General features: G+C 35.1%; 1 protein-coding gene across 4 annotated transcripts in view; it reads right to left on the bottom strand.

Moving 5' to 3' along the window:
• Positions 1-18,814, bottom strand: part of hiw (MYC binding protein highwire) — a 1,043,263-nt gene that overhangs the window by 536,910 nt on the left and 487,539 nt on the right. For all 4 annotated transcript variants that reach the window (XM_090372846.1, XM_090372865.1, XM_090372875.1 and 1 more), the window contains exon 35: positions 15,948-16,043. In XM_090372846.1, coding sequence (XP_090228972.1) covers positions 15,948-16,043 — 96 coding nt within the window. The remainder of the gene's footprint in view (positions 1-15,947; positions 16,044-18,814) is intronic.

The raw sequence follows: 18,814 nt of genomic DNA, 5'->3' as shown, positions 1-18,814 counted from the left end.
GATATCTTGGTCCTGAGCAGTCTGCAGAAGCTCAAACTTGTTCTTAAGTTCCAGTACATACTGCTTTATCTCCTCTTCTGTTACCTCGAAAACTTTTGTATTATTTACTCGAGCCAGTTTTTTTCTTTCTTTTCTTACATCTATATCAAGTGTGCATCTTACCATTCTGTGATCACTTTCAACATTTACCTTGTTCAGGACAGTAACATCATTCATGATATACCTTCTGTTAGTGAGGATGAATTCGATTTCATTAGTTGTTAATCCATTTTGGTTCTTCCATGTCCACTTTCTGTTCACCTTTTTCTTGAAAAAAAAAAAAAAAAAAAAAAAAAAAGAGTTCATTACTGACATTCCTCGAGATTCTGCAAATTGCACAAGTCTTTCACCTCTTATTTCTTTCACCCATTCCAAAATTTCTTATAGTTCCCCTTTCTGCGCTGTTTTGTCTCTTTCCAACCTTAGCATTGAAATCCCCCATAATGATAGTGTAGTGAGTTTTCTGTTCATCCAGAAGACTCAATTTCGGTGTACATTTCTTCAACCTCTTCATCATCATGGCTCAATGTTACCATGGTGCATAGATCATTATAATCTTTAGCTTATACCTCTTAAAAATCCTGAGTAGTATTCTTGACACCCTTGGTGATGTATTTTGAATTCCAAAATGTTGTTTTTTATATCTTTATGGACCAGAAAGCCAATTCCACCTTTGCTCCTTTCGCTATTTCCATTGGTGTACAGCAGATTTCCACTTGATAAACTTATAAATGATTCATTTCTTCTTCTTGTTTCAGCTAAACCGATGATATTCCAATTCACATTTTTTAATTCCTTTTCCAGCTCTAATATCCAGTCTTCACCAATGAGCGACCTTATGTTGTAACAGGCCAAGTTCAGTTTCCGTGCATGGCAGCCTGGTCGTATCCAGAGATTCTTAGCACTCTCTGTTTCCACTCTGATCCTCTTGCTGCCATAAGAGAGGGAGTGAAAGCTGCTGGGGACTAAGGGCAATTTGTTTCGTCTTACTGTCATGTGCTGGAGGGTTTGGTCTTTTCCTCTTCACGCTGACCAGGCATCTTGAAGAGAACCACCACTCCACACGTTCGTTGCCACCTAAGTGACGTAACAGGGCTTACCATCGAGAAGGTGTGCATAAGTGGATTTTAGGGAGACAGGCCAACTGGACTTCTCCTTAATCTTCTGAAATAGAAAGATATTGGATCCATCAGTGTTTTAGACTGTCGTCTGATAACACAGAATGTCTGTTCCCCTCTAAGCCCCTGTATCTAGGAATAGGTATCTTCCATATATCGGTTTAACAAATGCCATACAGTGGCATTTGTTAAACTGATATATTGGCCCTTGATTTACAATGATTTGATTTACTCCAATTTGAATATGAAAAAGGTTTTAAAAATTTCTAGTAATTTCGTTAGTTTCCACCAAAATTCTGGAAAATTCTATCTCCGGCTGATGCAACCAAAAAAAGTCACTGCACAGTGCTACTGGGCATGTATTAATGGTAATGCTGCATTTAGGAATACATTCATATACATATGCTCATTCTTGGTACCATGTTGCATGCACTAACAGCCCTTTACTTAACAGTCAATTTATTTTAAAACTTGGTTTGTGAATATTGTGTTTATAATTATCTGTGCTATATTATCAGGGTTTATTGTGTACTTTAATATTGTGCCTTTAAATTTTTCATAAATTTGTTTTTTAAAATAAGAAATAAAAGTGGAACCATGCCTGGTCATAACAGCAGAAGTTCAACTACCAGTGAAAATGTGGCTAAAAGACCATGTAAATTTAAAATCTATAATGTTAGATTGTTAGAATTTATTAGAATAGGAGGCAGGCAATCAAATCCTACTGTATGTAGGAAGCTACATCTCGCTCCCTTTCACTGTAACAACGATCATGAAAAATACCGATAACATTAAAAAGACAATGGAAACTGCAAAAAGGAAAAATGCTTCGACTCTTAAATAACACAAATAACACTTAGTGTTATTTGTGATAAAGCAAAAAGTTTGTTTGATGAGATAAAATAAAAGGAAGGCGGCAATGAAACCAAGCAAACCAGCCTTTGCTTGAAATTTACAATATAAAATTAACAGGTGAGGCTGTCAGTGCTGATGAAGAAGCAGCAAAGGAATATCCTGGGCACTTCAAGTGACTCATAGAGGAAGGTGAATATTCAACTGATTTTGTTTTCAATGTGAATGAGACTAGTCTTTACTGGAAGAAGTTGCTTTCAAGAAATTGTCTCCCGTGAAAAGAAACATGCTCCTGGATTTAAACCTGCCAAGGACCATTTAACTCATCTTCTTGGCAAAGTCTATCAAAGAATATTGGAGGTCCCATAATATCCTGAAGGGTATCAATGTCGATGCTGGTTGGAGAGAGAGAGAGAGAGAGAGAGAGAGAGAGAGATCACATCAACTTGTATACATGGAGTGTGGCAGAAATTGTGGCCTAAGTGTATACTACATGATTTCTGAGAATTCGGGGAAGTGCCGCAGATTGCAAATGAAATCACTGCAATTGCTCAGGAGGTAGGGCTTAGCAACGTTGAGTATGATGATGTGACTGAGTTGTTGGGGAGCCATTCTCAGTCTCTTACAAATGAGGAACTGAAAGATTTGGTTGCACAGTTGATCAGGAACAGCAGAAAGAAAAAGAAGAATTATTTTACAGTCTGTAAAAATCCATGACATGCAGGAAAGCCTGCCTGGAATTGATAGGTAACTGCAGAGGTTAGGCAACATTGATCCTTAATGGGAAAGGAGCTGTTCTATTAGAAGGGAATTAATTCAGTGTTGCAGTCTTACTACCATGTTATGCAGGAAATTAAATATTAAAATTTTTGCATTATTTTATGAGTCTCAATTTTTGTACATCTGGAATGCATTCTATTGAAATACATTATAATTTGTTTTTCACTTCATTTTAAAAAAATTACTTTTTTTCTCCAACATGACAGTTTTCCCTTTGTTTAATTTAACCAGTGGCATCATCTACTAAACTGGGTAGTGGAGAACAGGGAAACCAGTGCTAATCAACTGAAGGCAGTAGAAGCCCCCAATGGTTCTTTTCCAACATTTCACCAGTATCCTCATAGATCTTTATTCCCCCATCCCCCAGTGCACCACCACATGCCATTTCATCCTAGTGGTAGGCAGAGGGACATATCACAATGTTCTAAGTAGCAATGTTCTCATCTTGAAGCATGAATCTTCTCCACCAATTCTATTCATCTTATCTCTCTATATTCCTTCATTCACTCTTGCATCTTTATAAAACACACCTTTACCCTGTACCAGGTATAGGCATTTAAGAGACTCTAGGATTGACTTTCAGGAGGAAAAGATTAGAAGGAATGTTCAGAACAGCAAGTAAAATATATTTATCTCAAAGAACTATTCTTTTTTTCTTATTTCTTCTAACAATTGGTCCACTTCTTCTTTAACCTTTACCGATCACATCAATTACAGTGGATCCCGGTTATTTGGGCCACTGTTTAATCGGAGCAGCTGTTTATTTGGGGCAAATCTTAAAAAACAGAACCCAATCAAGAAAATAGCCAGGGTTTACTTCACTTCGTTGGGACAACGTGCCATTGAATCGGGGCAGGAAACCGCAGCACTGGAGATTACCCTACGATTGTCTCCAACCGTTCAGTCGAATTTCTGTAGGTCACAACCATAAAACAATAAAAACAATTAGAAGTCATCTGTTCATTGGGCTTTTCTGTTAGTGCAATCTATCATAAATGGATAGTAAACTCGATCTTATTGAATTTGCGATAATAGCGACAGCTGGAATTCTGTGGGTTATTATGGTGAAATGTGTTTACACTTCCATGGAATCTTCAATCATATAAAAAAATTAATTTTCAGAATCTTCTCTTCATTCCTATTTTTAAAGCTTCGTAACTTGTTACTCCGTTCTCACTTGCACGTATCGTGTTACTTGCAATTTGTGTGTGCCATGTTCTTTGTTAATGATTGCTATATCTTTTTACTGTTTTAAATTTTAACCCCCAGTAAATAGAAATGTCAACTGTAGTTACTTTTTTCATATTACAGTACATATTAATCATTCCGATTATCACGTATATTCTTCGGATTTTCACGTATCATTTAATTTTTTAATTGATAAGGTAATAATGGGTAAATTTGTGCTTAATATATCTTTACTTTTATAGCCTGTGGATAATATTTCTCCTGTTTTCGCAAATTATAATGGCTGTTTAATAGAATTAAAATTCAATTCACAAACGTGAACACAATGACCAGCACTTACTACACATCATATAGTGAACGGTACTTTACTATGGTAAAGACTCCATTGTAACGTGATTTGATTGTACAGTGAACCAAATGTAAAGCAGGGGTCCACTGTATTTTTAACTTTTTTTACGTGAAACTTCGGATAACTGGGGCAGCCTCTTAATCGGGCCAAAATGCACTAATCCCGATGTGCCTCAAATAACTGGAATCAACTGTATTAGAAATTTTTTGTGCCTGACTAAGGGATAAAGTATGGCTACTGAGAATACAGGAGATGATTTTCTCCCTTATCGTGCAAGGGAAGACTTCCCTCCCCTCCGTGGAGACTCAAGGGAGTAAGACAACAACAAGAAACAAAAATGTAAATCCCTATGTGGAGGATCATTAGAAAGAAACCTGAGAATTTGCCATATTCTTTTATCTAAGGAAAGCACAGAAGATTTAAATACTGCTCTTTCATACCCACCCATTTCATCACAGAAAGAAGAAATAGAAAGAAGAGGAAAGGCTGAATGGTCTTTCCCTCTTCTTTCTATTTCTGATCCCTGTACTACTGGGAAAAACTCAATCTCTTCCCTACTACATCTTTACATGATATTATATCCGAATTGAGGAAAGAGGTTACCAGATGCTTGACAAGTAATTGTGCAGTCAGATATGAAGTGTAGACAGGCTGCAAGATTCTGAGCGGTGCAGAGCGGTCTGACGGCTGCAAGAGCAGCTCATGGTATCTTGTCAATGATAAACAGGAATTTTGCTAGCAGGGATAAGGAGGTGATCATCCCTTAGTATAAGGCAATGGTCAGGCCACATCTTGAGTACTGTATACAGGTCTGGAGGCCTCACTTTAGAAGGATGTAGAGCTGCTGGAACAAGCACAGAGAAGGGTGAGATTGGTAAATGGAACAAAGGGTTGCTGTTACCAAGAGAGGCTTACGTTCTGCAAATTGCAACATCTGAAGACTGGACACCTACGAGGTGATCTGATTGAAGTGTATAAGGCCTTCAATGGGTTGAGCAAGCTCAATGCTGATAGGAGATAAATTCAAATTGAGGAAAGACAATTGTAGAACAGATGTGCGGAAATTTGCCTTTAGCCAGCAGGTGGTTGGAACAAACTTCCATCTGCCGTAGCGGTGGTCAACAACTTAAATAAGTTCATGGCAGAACTAGACAAGCATCTGGAGTGAATGGATGGGTGAAATTGGAAGTTTTTTTTTTTAATTTTTATTTTGGCTGATGCTACATAAGCTTGCTTTCTTGCATCATATGCCTATAATAATGCTAAGTGATTCAAGTAAGATAACCAAACCATAAGTATAATCTTAGTAAAACAGACTGATTTAGAGAATATTACTACTACTCTTTATCACAGATATTGAAAAATTAAATGTTTGAACTTTATGTTAGGGCTGACCTAAAAAATAAATCTGTGCAACAACAAGCTCAACTCTACTACATGCCACACACTTTAATGTAAACATCAAAATGCAAACAACTAAATCCTCTTATACAGAGACAACTGAATTTCCCTTTGCTCCTGACTCTATTCTTACTGGAAATGAAATATTACCTAAAAAACAGTTTCTTCCTAAATAAAGCAAAATTTCCTTAATCTTAGAGCTTCTGAGGTAAGTGGGCACAGCAGCAGTTCAGGAAAAAATAACTATTACTTTGAAGAATGAATTAGAAGAATCTGAGTTCATTAGTACTAACCAGACACAAGGCATAGTGCTAGAAACTACAAAAAAGGCTTGGTCCACATTGCCTCTTCAGCAGTACTCTCAGAAACTGGAATTTCTTCCAACACTATTTTTAAACCCCACTTTACTAGTATATGGTATACCAAAAGGCAGGATTTTATACTGGAAGATTTACTTTACAAGGATCAAGATCTACAGGATTTTGATTTTACTAAAGGAGAAATAGATCAGGAGACAAATTTTTGATTCAATACAGCTACAAAATCAAAAACTACAGTCAACTGGGTAATAAATTTTTTTCCTAGAATTTTCAAAATCTTAACCAGTCAGGACAAAATATACTTAGGATGGATGACTCGTAAACACAGACATTTCATGCGGTGACCAAGTGTGTCCTATGCCTAAGATATGGGTGTACCAAACACTCCACCACACAATTCTCCACCTTGTGGCCACTGCACTAAAGTTTACCATATATATTCAGAATGTCATCAGCAAGAAGAACCACTAAATTGCATTAACTGCAAGAATATGGAGAAATCAACATTTAGTTATGCACCATAACAGTCCTGAGTATCAATGACTTTGTAATAGTACATTCCCATATGGAATATGAATAAAACCCCCAATGAAATTTCTACTTTCAGTGCTAATACTGAGCTTAACTCATGCATTGTAATCCTGAGTAGTTATCCTGACATTATCACAATTAACAGATTGTATAATCAGCTAGCTGCTTGTGTCCTGGTCACAAGTCCATCAATAACCTATTTAATATCACACTTCACTGTTCTCTCTGCTGGTCAACATATTTCTCCAACAGATAACACTTAAATTCTTTGCACTACTAATATCATAATCACAATAGTTGCCAACTCAAAATCCTGTATTTGGTACAATGATTTACAAAAATCTGTCCTTGCTGACTAGTAGTCACTGATCAGCAAAGACAGTTTTTTGACTACATCTAATATTTCCCAAAGAATCTTTACCTAGACTTCAAAACATGGACAGTGACCACAGGGCTAACTCCTTTCAAGTATCCATCATATTTCTGTAAATATTATTCATACTCCTCTCCTCAATCTTAACACGTATCCTCTTAAGAATATTAAATGGATCCCATTTGTGGATTCCATTCATAATGACTTTCCATCAGATGTGATATCCTAAACTGTTGTTACCTGCAATGCAAATCTCTCCCTCTCTCTCAATTCATTCAAAATGCTTTCATAGAGCCACTATGACATCTACAAAGAAAAATGATATTACCTCAAAAACACCCTGGATCTTGAGGACCCATGAATTATCAACTCTCTGCAAACAGGTACGTCAAGCATGCAAAGCATACCAATGCAAAAGACAGTGGCCTCAATCTGAGGTTGATCATTTAAGAGATATCTACAAAGACTTCAAGCAAACATACATGAAAGCCATGATGATGCAAAAACACAATTCAAAACAGTGTCCTGTCCTGTATGGTAACTTGGTACCATGGGGACTACCATGTAAAACTGCAAGCAATGAAATTCACTTGGCTGAAGCTTCCAGCATCATCAGGAAAAGTGAAACTGTAAACTGGTTTGATTCTGTTAACTCTATGATTTGATTCTGTTAACTGATACTGGTTTAATTCTGTTAACTCTATTCTAGGCTGGCTCATACCCAAAGATGATTGCTCAATCGACTCCCATGAACATTTTCTTGTTCAAGAAGCAAATAGTGCCTATTCTTCTGAAGAAATACAGAACCCTTCTCTGAAGATGAGTTCAAAACTGACATTTCTCAAATTTGGACAGTAGATGTTCTGGACTGGACCTGCTTGAAACTTTATTCATAAGATCAAACCACAGATGCAAGGGTCTTGCCCTGTGATCTGGAAAGTAGTCTCATTAAAATTTCTACAAAAGACAAAAAACCCTAAATCTTATTGTGCAATAACTTTACTTGCTAATGTCAGAAAGCTCTTTCCTTCTTGAACAGCAAGATCATAGTTCCTCAAGGCAATTTGGTTTTCACTGTGGCAGCTCTTGTAATGATCTCTCTTTTGTTTGGTACAACATACAAACTTCAACTTAGAGGGAACATTTGCTTTCCTCTGGAATAGTGCTCTTGAATGCCGCAGACATGTTAAATGTCCTCTTCAACTATCTCCTAATTAGAAATTATTTTCTTATTAGGAGATATAGCTAAGGTTATTTTCAAGGCAGAACACAGTTCTAGTCCATTCAAAGCATCAATGCTTCTTGAGCTCTCACACGAGGGTGTTCCAAAGGATCTATTCTGGGCCCATCACCTAGCACACTGTGCTTGATAGTTGGCTTTTTGTAACTTCAAAAACACACGTCACAGTTTATGCAAATGTCACATGTGGTAGATGACTTTCATCAACTGGTGAAATACCACCACTTTGCTTATTGGAGGCTTGAAGTGATTAAACCCATGTTTAGTCTCTAGAGCAAAGTTTCCGGCATCCCCCTTCCCCCATACTTCTCCTTCAAGCCATGCACGGTACTAAGTACTATAGGTTTTGATACCTTTCATGTTTGGGATTTTACAACAAAAAAAAAAAAAAAAAAAAAAAAAAATGGGCCCACCACCAACATCTCTGAGCTCTCCCAAGCTGCTATAGAATTACTACTGTAGGAAGTATAATTGCAACAATACAAGTATTTGTCATATTACTGCAACAATACAAGTATTTGTCAGCAATTTCTTTTTTCATCTTGCATTTTCCCTCAATTTCAACTACAAGATTGGGTATCTCAATCGACACTGTTTTTCAGAGACATTTAGATACGTTGCAATTGCAAGTATATGTCTCTTACTTTTAGTAATCATAAGTCCATTGTACCATCTTCCAGTTGAAATTACGGAAATTTGTGAATGATCAATAAAATATTTACAATACAAAAGCCCTTTTATTTTGTAATCAATATATACAAATTAACATACCTAAAAGAAACGTGAAGGATGTTTCACATAAAACCAACTACCACGTGAAGCAGTGGTTTTCAACCTTTTTTTTAATAATGGCACTCCTAAGTAATTTGTTTTATTTTGCGGCACCCCTACTCAATTTTCTCAAATATATATATATATAATATTAAAAAATATATATGTTACACAATATTTATTACAATAATATAATTATAAAAATTACATTTCATAATACAGTATATAATTTTCTTTTTTATATAGAGGTACTAAGTAAACATCAATTATAGATCACCACAAAATTAAAAAGGTACTGTACACCTTTTTATAATGAAATAAACATATAAATTAAAAAATAACAATAAGTTTAAGTAACTTTAACCCAAATTACGTGGCACCCCTGGAATGTTGTTGCGGCACCCCAGTTGAAAGTCACTGACATGAAGTGACATCATTTGTGTTTTACTTCACCTCAACTGAGTAAATCTGATCGGCCACAAAAAATGCAACACGGAAGTGATGTCATTTGCAGCTTCCACCAGAGGCGAATTATCGTAACTTGTATTGTAGCAATCATACAAGTATGATTGCAATAATACAAGTATTTCTAATCAAATACTTGTATTGTTCCAATCATACTTCCTGTAGCTAGGTAATTTGGCTATTGGCTTGGATTTTGCTGAGTTAGTGTCATTAGCGTCATTCAAGAAGTGATGTAATTTGCATCATTTCCACACTGAATTTTTGTGACAAATTGGTTTTACTTCAGTCCGAAATTTAATAGGTGCCACCAAAGATGTTTTCAGATCAAACACAAACTGGCATTCTTACAGACCTATGCAACTGGTCTATGAAAAACAAGTTGAGCATATCTATAACTAAAACAAAAATGATTCTATTTAAAGGTAAACTGAATCATAACTGACCAAAAATAAAAATCAACAGTACTCAAATTCCTACGGTAACTGAAACTAAATATTTAAGCCTGACAAAGAACGGCCATTTAAATTTAAAAGGACAACTTTAAATTTCAAGTCTCATGTTAAACACTTGACAAATAAAATAAAGTGCTTTATGGGCCTCCTAATCAAGCATCATATCAAGAATGGAGGCTTAACAGGGAAAAAACTTCTAACTCTATTATAATGATATATTTGTCCCTATGCCCACGTATAGAGCCTGTAAGTGGTTCCACAAGGCAAACAAAGTTGCGCTCTGAGCCAACCTTCATACCTTGCAGTTTATTTATTTTTATGCTGCTTGCCACTATCAGGGTCTTTGGAACAGTTTCCATTCCTGCTCTTCAGGTATTTGCAGCTTCTGCTCCTTAATCTCCATGTAAGATTCTTCCCCATTGGAATGTTATGTTTAATATTATCACATTAAACATAACATTCGAAAAGACTATTTATAAATTCATTTAATCTCAACACTGATGTAAAGGCAGAAAAATCACATGTCTGGAATGAGTTAATTAACATAAGGCAGACCCAATGGGATACTTCCTCAAAGGGATTTGCCATAAAGTTTATATCTGAAGTTACTTTCTATTAAACTTTCTCATTTTAGAAAGTAACTTTCTACGTTACTTTCTAATTAAACAATGTTTTTTTTCCCCAAAGTTTATATCTGAAGTTACCTTCTCTTCAAAACTAACTAAACAATGGTTTTTTTCCCAGCCTATCTGCTCACAGGACATAAATCCATGAATGCTAATCTTTTTGAGTTTGGTCTTGTTTCCTCTGATATGTGCCACTGTGGAAGACAAGAAGAATAGAAATACCTATTATACGTCTGCACTTTATACAATGATCAGTGAAGCCCTAAGATCACTGACTCATGCCTGGATTGTCTTATCCTCTGATTGCAAGAAGTGTTTCATTAGCAACAAGGTCTCCTTTCTTGTATTACAACAGTTTGCTCAGCAGGTTTGCACTGGATAAAAAAATTCATCATTGAACACCACTACAAGGTAATAAACTCATCGGCCAATTAAAATGGAATTTTTAACCAAAATTCCACTTGTGATTTTCTTTTTTCCAGGACTACCTTCTACTCTATATATTGATGATAATGAGCTGACTTAATGGACTGGTTTCTTTCTCCTACCATAATGATTTTGACTTCCTGAGGTGAACTAACAACTTTGTAGCTGAAGCTTCTTGACCTTTCCCAGATGTCTAAACATGTATCTGTACTGCACCTCACCTTTTTTCTGCTAGACCTTTTGAGGGCAGGATCTTGCTAACTTCTTGAGGCAGGATTTCTGGCACTCACAAGTTTAGCCTCTGCCTTCCTGTGCGTGTAGGATCTTATTGCTCCTATCTACTCAGTAGGGCAGTATGCATATAGTTGTGATACTGGGAAGCAGCTTTTCTGGTGAGTGAGAGCTACTGGTGCTTCTTGGTAAAAATACGGCTTTAAGCAACTAAACAATACAAGACACATAACACTGCACTCCAGTTAGGGAGTGCAGTGACATTTTACAGAATTATGTATCAGCACAGTGTACCATGGCATAGTTGAACTAATGTTCAGCTTCCTTTGGCCACCATGCTACATCAGAAACAATGCATGTCCATTGTTGGCATAATGCCAATGAAATCATTTACAATTATCATTCTTTATTTTACAATATAATAGATATAAGAATGAACATATTATACACAGAACAACTGAAACCTACATAATAAGTAAAGGGTTTACACTGATTTCCCTCCAGTGTTATAGTAAAATTTTGCAATGCAATTTAAAAAAACAAAACTTAAAATGTTTGCACATGCTGATTGTCACATCACCCTTCACAAGGTTATAACATACTCTGTGTATGCATGCACACGCACATTGCATGCAGTAGGAATATTTCTTATTTTTTTGTTTGGTTCTGATAGTTAATATTGTAACTACTTTAAAAAAATTTTTACAGTTCAGTAGTTGATCTTCGGAAAATTTTAAAAATAGTGTTTGATAATTATAGTGCCATTTACAATTATTCTAATCAGTTTCCTAAAATAATAAACTTCAAATAAAATGAGCAGCATACAACAATCTAACAATAGTGGATACTGTGCTTTGTTAGAAGGAAGGTATGATATTTCACTATGAAGTTTCTACAGGAAACAAATCTGATACTCATGTGGCTTTATGCTTTCTTCAATGCTGCAAACAGCATGCATCACTGCATAAATCAGCAAGTGCAACCAATTTGTTGTACTTCAAGAAGTGTAGTAAAGCCAGTTCATTGTAACAAATCCATGTCAAAAGGCAATAGCAGTGGGCACACATGTTAATTATACTAACACAAATGGGCATACCTTACATAAAATATGACAAAAGTGTAACTATGTTATTTTATTTTATTATTTTTTTTTATACCCATACTTCTACAATTCTAACACAATCAATAATACAGATTTAAAATAAAAGAATATTTAAGGAATACTAAAACTGACATTGATATCAATCTGACAGATATTTTAATTTTTAAATTAAAGAGGCTTTAGCACACTTTATACAAGGGCATACTCACTAAATGGTTTCATAAATTCAGCTTTCCTATTATCCAACAACAAATGCCTGATTCAAACCTTGAACACAATTATTAATGACAATTTGTAAATTTGTCATTAATAATTAAGCCTAATGATTTCAATACGAAACATGCAGAGAAATAAATAAAAAGTTGCAAACTATGATAGTCTAAGACTATCCCCTTCAATGAATAAGTTAATGGTCATTAACAGAACATCTGAAAGGGGATCATATTCAGCAGTCTCCAAAAAAGTATCTAGACATATGGTTTCACAATGATATCATTGCCACTCATTTCAGCATGTGTTGGCTTCCCTATGGTCACTCTGGCACACTCCACCCTTCTGGGTAGGATTTTCACCAACAAGCAATAGACTGCAACAAACATAGTCCTCCATTTCTGCTGCAGAGCAGCGACTAGTTGAGATACCAATGCAAAATGTGTTGGACTAGTCTTCACCTGATGTTCCAGTACATCCTGCAGGGTTCAAATTGGGAATCTGTGCCAGAAATTCAAACTTTTTTATATTCATGTCCATGAACCATTCTCAAACAGCATCAGCAGTATGGCACAGAGCATTATCCAATATCGAACCACTGAAACATACATGGATCTGTATCAAAGAACTGCCACATCATGGAGAGCATGGAATTGTCCAGAATGCCAAAATAGGTGTTGACATTCACAGTACCCCACACAACAACACAATATACCATGAGAAATACCATGCTATACCATAAGAAACAACTCATTGTTAGAAAACGCATTCCAGTCGCAGGTGTTCTTTGTGTATCCTCCACACTCCCCCATCTGATTGGAATAGGGAACAGTGAGATTCATCACTCCATAAAACTGATTTCTACTCTATGGACCAATTAAGGAATACTGCAATCAACAGTTTTAACTTGCATGGTGCTGGATGCACTACGCAAGTTGAGACTGCTGATTGCAGATGGTGATGTTTGGCTTATATATGCTGCTGCTGCTCTTCCATGAAAACTGAGCTGTGGAGTTTCATATATGGTGTGTTTGCACAGAAACTGAGAAAACTAAGCTGTGAAGTTTCATGTATGGTGTATTTGTACAGACCTTGACATCTGTTAACACAATAAAACCTAGTTGCCATGTCTAAGGAGATTGTCATACCACCCTTTTGAGTTTCTTTCTTCTCAGCTCAGCTGAAAGAAACTCAGAAGGGAGGTATAACAATCTCCTCAGACATACCTGCAAAATGGCATCCAGCTTGAGTTTCTTACTTCTTAGCTGAGTGAGTGGGTATGTGTGTAAATTAAAATATCAGATGATAGTACACTGAACAATCTGTGCCTGTCTGATTACTTTAACAAACAATTAATGGTACATATACAGATTCCAATGTTCCCTAGGAAAAGATCACACTATGTAGTGTGTGAATAGCCCTTAATTCAATAATAATTTTTTTGCTATTAATGCTGTTTAACGAGGAGTATTCTGAATATGCCATAAAGCATTAAAATATGAGCCACAATAAATTCAATTCTGTTTTTTTTTTTTTTTTTTTTTTTTTTTTGAGGTAGTGGTGGTGGCCAACCTTTTCTTGGAATGTGCCACATAATGTTGGGGATCAGGATTGTGTGTTGCATGCCACCTAGAGGCTGATATCCAGAAGCCACCCATAGCTATTTAAATGTGAAAGACCATCTACAACTGATTTAACACATTTACTGCCAGAACATGTAAACTTGTTTCCAAATGCAATTTTTGTGCCTCAACACAAATATATGTCCATTCAGTTGTGGTCAACAATGAGTGCTATTAAAGTTAAAGCACATGAAATGAACTTAGTGAACCATGGGCTATTGCACTATGGCTGGTATTTTACTTAGTGTCAATTGCACATTCTAGAGAGTGTGCTATAAAAGCTGCATACTTGGCTCAGAGTTTCATATGTTCTTTGCTTACGCTGAAGTAATTTTATCTAATTTTTAGTATTTTCCATAAGGAAAAAAAAAGGTAAATTTGTTTGAAGATTATGCTTGCTTTAGTTTTAATTCTTTAGTTTGTGAAAAACAAAACATCATCCTTAGTATGTATCAACTGATAAAATTTTGCAAAAAAGTGCTCTCCTATATAATTTTACCTTAAATGGTTGTTATAATGGATCTACAGCCTGGGATATAAGGACTGAAAAGAATCAGGGATGGGTATGTTGAAGCTGACCAGTGAATCAGCTCTTTATAATATGTCATCTGATTTTGAAATAGAATTCTATTCAAGTGATGCAGATTCTGAATCTCATTCAAATGCATCTGTTGATGTTAGAATACCACAAATAACAGATGCTGGCATTACTTGGAGTGATGATTCTTCACAAATTAATCAATTACTAAGCACTGCCTACTTGTTCCAGTGCCCCAGAGAAGTGCCCCTAAGGCATAGAACACGTAAAGGACCCTTGCAAACATAAAAGGCAGTGTACATGTTACCAACTTTTCTACAAAAGAATTATGTACATAAACTTTAAGTTTGGACTGACTCTTAAAAAAGAATTAATAATCTCACCTTCTTCATTCCTTATCTGCACCTGGAACACTTCACCTATTTTTCTAACTATGTAAAGGAATTTTATGCTAAGAATTTAAAATAATAAAAAAAAATTAAAACATTTTTACATTTATAAAATAAATTTAATATAGGTAAATGAACAAAATGTTCATCCTTGCAAAATTTATGTCATGAGGAGCTCATTAGCTCCCCTACTTACCTAAAATAATGCTAAAAGGTAAATAAGGCTAAATATGCACCATAGGTTCTAACATGTGAAATTCAGGTCATAATTGCTAACAATAAAAGTGGAATTAAAAATGTACTCCTCTGATTTTTCATATCAGTTGTATTATTATTATTATTATTTTATTTATTTTTTTTTTTAAATATTTTCCACACTGGGAGGTGTGCAGCTGAGAAGAGCTGCATATGCCACAAGTTGGTAACCCCTGATATATAGCATTTTTCTCTATCATAAAATATTTTTCAGAATAAGAATTATTTTAGAACATTAGTTTAGAATAGATACCACGAGTCATCAACTAGCCTGGACTGTTTTAAATTAAATAATGAGATAATTAAGGAAGAAAACATTCAATATATTGGAACCCTCATTAACTCAGCTATAGCATTAAAAAAAAAAAAAAACTCAAGTACACCCTGCCCCTTTTTTGCAGCAATGAAACCTTAGCCTTTGCCCTATAGCATGAAAGAACAACAATTACAGCCACTGCTAGCTGCAAAGGCCCAGAATGAAAGTAGTATTTTTAATATTCAGATCAATTCAACATTGTCACAACAACAATAATTAGCATTGGTAACATTTGAAATACATTAAAATCTGCAAAGATTTCATACATTAATTATTAAGCTTTGCTATTCGAACTTGAGAATTACAATAGTTAATGATTTCCTTTTTACATATATGAGAAGTAATATATTTACCATGGACCCAGCAGTTTGGTAGGATAACTCTGCTACTGTAACTGCCAGAAGTGCACATGCATTTGTGATTAACTTTGATGAATGATGCTGAGGATGCTAGAATATCAAAAACATGTTTTTCAATGAATCTGATAAGTAATTAACTTAAAGGGTTGATAGTGGTTATTAACTTAAGGTGTCAAAACAGTCAACTTATATATAAGAAATTATATTATTTTATTGCTTTATGATACACTTACCTGAGCTGGACTGTTTGAATGACGTCATTTCAACACAGAGTACAAATATTGAGAAAAAATAATAAAACTAAAAATCACTAGGAATAAAAACAAAAACTAAAATAAAAACTTTAACATTCTGGATCATTTAATATTCTTTAATGTTCCCTAATTAAAAAGAATTTAAAGCATCAGGAACGGAAACAGGTGTTTTCAATCTGAGACCCTTATCTACCGACATAAAAGCATAAAGAGATCAGAGCGGAAAATGAAAAAATTTTTTTGAAACATGCAGCAAACTATATTGCAAAGTTGTGTTTTTAGTGCTAACATGATTGCTCACTGAAAATTACTCATGTGGCAAAGAAATGTGATTCAAAGGTCCGTGTATTTGAAAAGTCTAATGACAATCTTCCATTTAACAAAGCAATGTGATGAAACTGAAAATTATTTTAAGCTTTATGGCTAAAGCATTGCCGACACTTAAGTTTATAGGAACAGGGAAGTTTAAGGATTATGCTGGCTTTGTCCACCTTTGCAATGTGATCCTAAATTTCATGTGTATACTTAACTCAGTTGCTCCCCAATCAAAAATAAAACTGTAGTAGGGACAGTATGCTCTATTTTTATAACTGGTGGTTGTGCTATGTATGTACTTCTGCAGACATCCACCTTGGCATTCAATAAAATATAACAATATAACTTAACCTAAATTTTGGTTGTCATGATTAATGGTACAGGTCAGAACTCTACCAATATTTCTATACAAAGAGTAGTTTTATATTTATGGAAAATTTTATATTCACAGAAAGTTTTATATCCTATAACATCCAATTTTTATATCTGATATATAAAAGGAAAGTTTTATATTTTACATGTATGTCAAAATAAATAAGTAAGATGAAAAACTAGTGGATAAATGATGCATAAATAAATTATAAAGCATTGGTGATGATATTTATGAATTTTTCAAATTAAAAACTTATACGAGTACAATTTTGAAATATCCAAGGAATAAAAATCACACAAATATTTCCATAAATAGTTTCATGATTTGGGGTTTAGTTTTAATACCAATAATTTTAAAAGGTAGAAAATTTTAGTAATATTATAGGGCAGCTGTTACTGTAATTTATATATTGTTAGCAGCTAAGGCCATATCACACTGCATATATTTTCTCTGAACAAGTGTACATTCACACGCTGGATATGCATGTTGTGGGCTGAAAAGCCAGAATAACTCAAGATTGAAATCTAACTACTATAGTTAACTAATCTAACCATCTTAGATTAGTTAACTATAGCTCTGAATGAAAGAATTCCTCCAATCACCAAATGTAATTTGAATCCAAACCTTCTCAAACAAGTAACAAACAGGAAACCATTATACTGTCATGGAGGACTCGCAAAACATCAAAAGCAGAAGTGGCAATTCTTGATTCCTAACAAAAGTAGGTAAGATATTTAAAGAGAGAGCTTATTTAAAACTGACAAATCAACAATACTTCATGTATAAAACCGATTACATGGAATATGCCAATCACAATTTCAGTGATTACTTCTATGTTTTGATTATTATAATATTCACTGTTTCTTCTGTATGTAACAATGTACACATCAACAAAGGTTGACAAGGCATTACACCTGAGAGTAAGGTTTGTTGTTATTTGGTTTTTAGGAGCATTAGCAACTAAGGCCATATTGCTCTGGGGATATGCGGAAGTCATTCCCTGACCTTTCCGCATCCTCCATATTTGGTGGTCATGGGCTCAAACCTCGATCTAATCAAGAAGCGAGTGCTATGCACTGCTGCTCCTGCCCACCTGGCACCACCTGAGAGTAAGGATGAGTAACAATGTTCATATATCTATGGGTCACAAGCACAAAATGCATGTGACTCAAGTAATCTATGGATCACATGTGATCTGATCCTTGGACATCTGAACCATCTAGAGAGGAATCAATCCTAGCAACCAAGTCCATTTGTGTGCTCTATGAATGTGGCAGACAAGAAAAACGATAATGACTCTGTGGCCAGGAATTCAATTGCTGCAACAGTTTGCAGCAATTGGGCTCAGTCTTAAAGCTATATATTGAGCTCAGTCTTAAAGTGGATCTTAAACAAGAAGCAGAGGTTTCCCATTATGTACAAAGGATATATATTGCAATCAAATGATAGGCCATAATGAATCTTCTACCATCAATTATTTTGCTGTTAATCACAACCTCAGATTTCCAACAAAAGTTCAGTTCACATGTAAATGATGTTCTCCGCGAGATGGAATCCTGAACATCAATAATCAGAACATTTGAAAAGAAGATAAACCCACATAAATTAACTATATACTATCAGCCACATTAGCAGGAGTTTGCTATCATCTGATAAGTCCTTATGTATTACCTAATTATCTTGCAGATGCCATCTGTCTACACTTCCTTTGGGAAGATATACCACTGGTATATACCACGATGGGGAAATGTTCATACATTCTATACTACCAAAACCTCAGCACACATCTGTAAACATATGACTCAATGAGCAGTAGCATGGATCTACTGAAAAGGAACCATTTCAGTACACTGAAATGGTTCCAACTTTTCAACTCACTTGTCCATTTTGGACAGGTGAGTTGGAAAGCAAAGGAGATG

Source organism: Mastigoproctus giganteus, chromosome 1 (assembly GCF_048544385.1).
Source record: "Mastigoproctus giganteus isolate SK-2022 chromosome 1, ASM4854438v1, whole genome shotgun sequence".
Classification (NCBI taxonomy): domain Eukaryota; kingdom Metazoa; phylum Arthropoda; class Arachnida; order Uropygi; family Thelyphonidae; genus Mastigoproctus; species Mastigoproctus giganteus.
Note: the sequence above shows the minus strand (reverse complement) of the source record. Positions and strands in the feature narration are given on the sequence as shown.